This window comes from Xenia sp. Carnegie-2017, unplaced genomic scaffold, assembly GCF_021976095.1.
Source record: "Xenia sp. Carnegie-2017 unplaced genomic scaffold, XeniaSp_v1 HiC_scaffold_23, whole genome shotgun sequence".
NCBI lineage: Eukaryota > Metazoa > Cnidaria > Anthozoa > Malacalcyonacea > Xeniidae > Xenia > Xenia sp. Carnegie-2017.
The window spans coordinates 3,369,338-3,374,950 of NW_025813486.1; the positions used below are offsets into that span (position 1 = coordinate 3,369,338).

Consider the following 5,613-nt stretch of genomic DNA (forward strand, 5'->3'; position numbering starts at 1 on the left):
TATAAAAGATCTTGAAAAATTAAGGAATGATAACAATGATAAACTGACATATTTTTACATCACTGGTAATCCTGGCAGTGGTAAATCACAACTTGCAAGACAGGTTTGTGAAAAATTATCGTGTGATTGGAAAAAAAGAACTTCGTTTGTAATGACTCTCGATGGAAAAAATGAGGAATCTCTTTTAAAATCTTACTGTGAACTTGGATACCATTTAAACTGTGACAAGTATATGATAAAAAAATTTGAAGATGAAAACTGTTCCATTACAGACAAAGTGAAGAATTTGCGATGGTTAGTATCCACACGATTAAAATTCTGGCAAAATTGGTTGATCATTGTAGACAACGTGGTACAGCTTGGCAAAATTTCTTCGTTACTTCCCCAAGTTGGTGATCCCATGTGGATAAATGGACAAATCATAGTAACCATCCAGAACACAGATGCCGCACCTCAAGATGATGAGTTTAACAAACATATTTCTATCAGAAATGGAATGAATGATAGGGAATGTTTTCAACTGTTGAAGCATTACACAATTGAAAATGCTGATGATCAATTGTTAAATGAAGTATCACACGCATTAGATCGTCAACCGCTGGCTTTGGCTGCTGCTTGTTATTATGTCAGTCGTGTAAACAAAGCAAACTGCTCATTTACTTGGAAACAATATTTAGAGAAATTTTATTCAGAAGAAGAAGAAAACATGGACGCCACTTTTGTTAAATTTAACTCGGTTTATCCTAGAAGTATGTTACAAGCTTTACTTTTAGCTGTCAGACAAAATGCTGAAGAGTCTTCAATATTGGCAAATGTTATTAACTTTTTTTCCGTGATATCGTTTGATCCTATACCACGAGAGATTATTGTTTTTTATGTTCAAAAAATTGATCCCAAACACTCAAAGGAAGATATATGTCTTTGTTTAAAGGACTGCTCATTGTTCTTGCATTCAGAAAATAATGACATTAGTCTACATCGCATTGTTCACAAAGCAACCATTGTTTATCAATCTGAACAGTTGAATGAAGAAAATGAAATGGAAACTAATCAAATGTTGACCAAATAGCTCAAGCACTTTACATGTTTAAACAGAGAGACGACGAAATCAAATTGATGCCACATCTTGAAAAAATTCTTCAAATATTAAAGACCAACAAGACAAAAATCAACATGAATACTTTACAAGTTTTCCAATATTTTGTTGACAGATTAAGACATTTTGGAAAATACGATCTTGCTCTTGAACTATTGAATAAATTTAAATCAGAAGAATCTAGTTATGTCAAAGCTTGGTATTTTAGTATCCTCGGTCTTTTATACTATGACACCGGGAAGTATAGCAAAGCTAAAAATCATCATGAAAAGGCTCTGGAAATTCTAAAACAATCGTTAGGTCCAAATCATGTTGATGTTGTTGGGCCTTTAAACAATCTTGGTAATGTGCTTGAAAAAACTGGAAACTACGATAAAGCTATAGAGGTTCACGAAAAAGCTCTGGAAATTAAAAAGCAATCGTTAGGTCCAAATCATGTTGATGTTGCGGGGTCTTTAAACAATGTTGGTATTGTGCTTGAAAGAAGTGGAAAGTACGACAAAGCTATAGAGGTTCACGAAAGAGCTCTGGAAATTCTAAAACACACACTAGGTCCAAATCATGTTGATATTGCTCGATCTTTAAACAATCTTGGTATTGTGTATGAAAATATTGGAATTTACAACAAAGCTATAGAGTTTCAAGAAAAAGCTCTGGAAATTAAAAAACAATCGTTAGGTCCAAATCATGTTGGTGTTGCTGGGTCTTTAAACAATCTTGGTTTGGTGTATTTTGATACTGGAAACTACCACAAAGCTATAGAGGTTCACGAAAAAGCTCTGGAAATTAAAAAACAAACGTTAGGTCCAAATCATGTTGATATTGCGGTGTCTTTAAACAATCTTGGTATTGTGTTTCATAAAACTGGAAATTACGACAAAGCTATAGAGGTTCACGAAAAAGCTCTGAAAATTCGAAAACAATCGTTAGGTCCAAATCACGTTGATGTCGCTACGTCTTTAAACAATCTTGGTACGGTGTTACATGAAACTGGAAACTACGACAAAGCTATAGAGTTTTACGAAAAAGCTCTGGAAATTCAAAAACAATCGTTAGGTCCAAATCATGTTGATGTTGCTGGGTCTTTAAACAATCTCGGTATAGTGTTTTATGAAACTAGAAATTACGACAAAGCTATAGAGGTTTACGAAAAAGCTCTGGAAATTCAAAAACAATCGTTAGGTCCAAATCATGTTGATGTAGCTGCGTCTTTAAATAATCTTGGTCTGGTCTTTTATAAAACTGGAAATTACTACAAAGCTATTGAGGTTCACGAAAAAGCTCTGGAAATTCATCAACAACTGTTAGGTCCAAATCATATTTATGTTGCTGCGTCTTTGAACAATCTTGGGAATGTGTTTGAAAAAACTGGAAATTACGACAAAGCTATAGAGTTTCACAAAAAAGCTCTGGAAATTAAAAAACAATCGTTAGGTTCACATCATGTTTATTTCTCAACGTCTTGAAATAATCTTGGTTTGGTGTTTAATAAAATTGGAAATTACGACAAAGCGATAGAACTTCATGAAAAGGCTCTGGAAATTCGAAAACAAGCGTTAGGTTCAAATCATGTTGATGTCGCTTCGTCTTTAAACAATCTTGGTACGGTATTACATGAAATGGAAACTACGACAAAGCTCTAGAGCTTCACAAAAAAGCTCTGGAAATTCAAACAATCGTTAGGTCCAAATCATGTTGATGTTGCTGGGTCTTTAAACAGTCTTGGTAAAGTGTATATTGATACAGGAAACTACCACAAAGCGATAGGGTTTCATGAAAAAGCTCTGGAAATTCAAAAACAATCGTTAGGTCCAAATCATGTTGATGTTGCTGCGTCTTTAAACAATCTTGGTTTGGTGTTTAAAAAAACTGGAAACTAGGACAAAGCTATAGAGCTTCACAAAAAAGCTAAGAAAATTCGCAAAAAAAACACGTTAGGAACTAGTCAGGTTGATGTCGTTAAGTCTTTTAAAAAATCTAGTTGTGTTGTATCATGAAACTTGGGAAGATGACCAAGCTTTACAGTTGAACTTTGGTAGCTACCTGTTTCAAAGAAAATTGTACCTTCCAAATTATGTTAATCCTATTTTTAACACATAGACCGTAGGAGCAAGGCTTCCACCTGTCAAGTTAACTCCCTCTCCCTCAGAAGGTATTTTTGGTAGTGAATAAAAGATTTCCAATTTGCATTTTGTGAGGTAAAATGAACTAAAAGATGTAATGGTCCTTGTCTATAAATTGTTTCACTGATATCTAGTCAATAAACTTACTCTACAGCCCAGGAATCATCCTAAGTAAAACTTAGAACTGCCCGTGCCCTGATTCTGACATTTTCCTTTAGACTTTATTTCTAAAGTAATTTGTTTTATGTTATAACCAAGTAGGAATTTTTATTGTATGATTCACAAACTTACTAAAGTATATTGGGATGACAGAATTTTTTGACATAAATTATGTTAGATAAAAATTGTCCAGTCATTTTCCTATTTTTTCGATGCATTCAGTAATTTTTTACCCAGCTCCATAAGCCTAAGACCATATTCCAGGTTCCTATAGTTTCCAGGGGGTACCCCTTTCATACCATACATACCACCCCACCAAGCTGCACCCAATATTCCTGTACTGTCACTATCTCCACCATGAAACATAGAACAAGAACATAATTGAAACCAGGAATCTTTTGCCATCATCAAAGCATCGTAAGCAATCATTGGTGCATCATGACCACTGGATCCACCCCAGCCTTCATAACTTACAGATTTATAAAAAGCATCACGTTCAGGTATGTTATATGTCACTGGAAACTTTGGTTCACTGGTTCCTTTGGTTAATCCCCGTAGTTCAAGATATGACTCCCAACTATTTTTAAAGTAGCCCCAAGATTTCTTGTTTTCTTCTACATCACGACCAACCTTTTCAATGTATTCCCAAACTTTTGGTAAAACACTTGAAAGTCCTGCACCCCATTTTTTTGGAGGTATCTTCTGTATAGCATAGGCTGTAAATAAAGCTGCAGTAACAGCCCCTAGATAAACTATAATTAAAATCATTATCTTTAAAGATTGCTAATTTCAGGTCACTTACATTATGATGACCCTATTTACATAATAGCAGCATTTTGATATGGATCATAAATTCAATGACTGTAGTAATGAACATATTAAAGCAAAACAGTAATGGCAATTCATACAGATTTTAGAAGACAGAAACTTGGAAATGTGGAAAAGCGATAAAAGGATGGATCAAAGATATGGTGATTAAAAGCAAGCAATGTTAGAAGGATGGAGGCATTTGAGATGTGGTTCTGGAAAATGATGGATTGCATAGACTTATGCAAACCTAAGGTCAACCTTCTTTTATTTCATTTATAAATTGATATTAGAAAAAAGGATATGAAACATTCATGGTAATGGCTTGATCAAGTAAGTAATCGAAGGAAGAGTTGATGGTACAAAACATCTAAGAAAAGCAAAAGGATTGAAAAGCTAAATTACTATAAAGGTTTGTTAAAATGAAAAGCAATGCAGATAACAGGAAAACCTAGCAAACTTTATACAAAGCGACACTTGTCAATAGAAAGAACACTAGACATTAGTGACTTGATAATTGATACATGATCTGAAATCGTTGCTTTATTATGTAAGGTGAATACCTGTGGGGTGATTATGAGTCATCCTTCCACTTTCAACAGCAATTTCAATTAACATTTTAATTTGATCTTCACAAGGAAACATCAAACCTATACACATGGATCTCATAGCTGCACCACATCCGCCACCTCGTTCATTAAATGGTATAATGTAACCTTTTTCCTCAAGAGGTCGTAACATGAAACATGCCTTTGTTGTGGTCTGACCAGGAGCTCTTTCCCACATATCCTCAGCACATGTCTTCTTGTACTTTGTAGCCATAATGCTCAATAACTCTTCCGTTGTTGCCCATTCAGAAACCAACGCTTCTGCTGTAGCAATGTGTAGTACAGTGTCGTCACTAACCCTCCATCCTTTAATGTCAATTTTATCAAGTCCTCCGAGTTTTTCTAGTTCTTCATGAATTTGAGTACCACTGTAACAGAATTCCCACAAACCATTCTTATAACCTAGAGCATCCCCCACTCCACTGAGAACCATAACTTCTTCGTATTTCTCGGATAATTGATAATTCGACCGGATTTTCATAAGCCATTTTTAATGTTTACTTCAGGGTATTTTCATGAACGCTTAACATGGGTTTTTGAAACGCGGAAAACACCAGGCTTACCTCAACTTATAAAAACTTTTCTTTGCTTTGTTTCAATATTGTTTCAAACTATTCTGTTTAGGTTTAGACGAGAGCGTTGGGAGACTGGGACTGTTATTTTGTAATCCTTAATCTTTACCCGATTCCATGATCTTCAATCTGATTAACATGTTGCTTGTTGCAAAGATACGTTAAGAGTTGATAAAACTTTTTCAGCGATAATATTCGAAAATATGGCGTTTGCTTTGGTGAATTTATGGATATCATTCCATATTCTA

At 34.6% G+C, this 5,613-nt stretch overlaps 2 protein-coding genes across 2 annotated transcripts; one reads left to right on the forward strand and one right to left on the reverse strand.

Annotated features, from left to right (window-relative positions):
* Window positions 1-232: 232 nt before the first annotated feature.
* On the forward strand, window positions 233-3,372 carry LOC124448127 (kinesin light chain 4-like). Its single transcript, XM_046999137.1, has 3 exons — window positions 233-749; window positions 2,159-2,530; window positions 2,780-3,372. The coding sequence occupies exons 1-3, from the start codon at window positions 233-235 to the stop codon at window positions 2,974-2,976; spliced, it is 1,086 nt and encodes a 361-aa protein (XP_046855093.1). The 3' UTR covers window positions 2,977-3,372.
* A 97-nt stretch (window positions 3,373-3,469) lies between these two features.
* Window positions 3,470-5,410, reverse strand: LOC124448855 (protein ADP-ribosylarginine hydrolase-like). The gene is made up of 2 exons (XM_046999833.1): window positions 4,749-5,410; window positions 3,470-4,130 (listed from the first exon to the last, which is right to left on the reverse strand). Exons 1-2 carry the CDS (start codon window positions 5,272-5,274, stop codon window positions 3,580-3,582), a joined length of 1,077 nt encoding a protein of 358 aa, XP_046855789.1. The 5' UTR covers window positions 5,275-5,410; the 3' UTR covers window positions 3,470-3,579.
* Window positions 5,411-5,613: the final 203 nt, after the last annotated feature.

Bases quoted from the DNA above. Each gene is read 5' to 3' on its own strand.
- LOC124448127 (XM_046999137.1), top strand. From the start codon at position 233: ATGATAAAAAAATTTGAAGATGAAAACTGTTCCATTACAGACAAAGTG. The intron at 750-2,158 runs GTATGTTACAAG...CGTTAGGTCCAA, and splicing joins TAACTCGGTTTATCCTAGAA to ATCATGTTGATGTTGCTGGG. The intron at 2,531-2,779 runs GTTCACATCATG...AACAATCGTTAG, and splicing joins AATTAAAAAACAATCGTTAG to GTCCAAATCATGTTGATGTT.
- LOC124448855 (XM_046999833.1), bottom strand. From the start codon at position 5,274: ATGAAAATCCGGTCGAATTATCAATTATCCGAGAAATACGAAGAAGTT. The intron at 4,131-4,748 runs GTATTCACCTTA...TTTTAATTATAG, and splicing joins GACTCATAATCACCCCACAG to TTTATCTAGGGGCTGTTACT.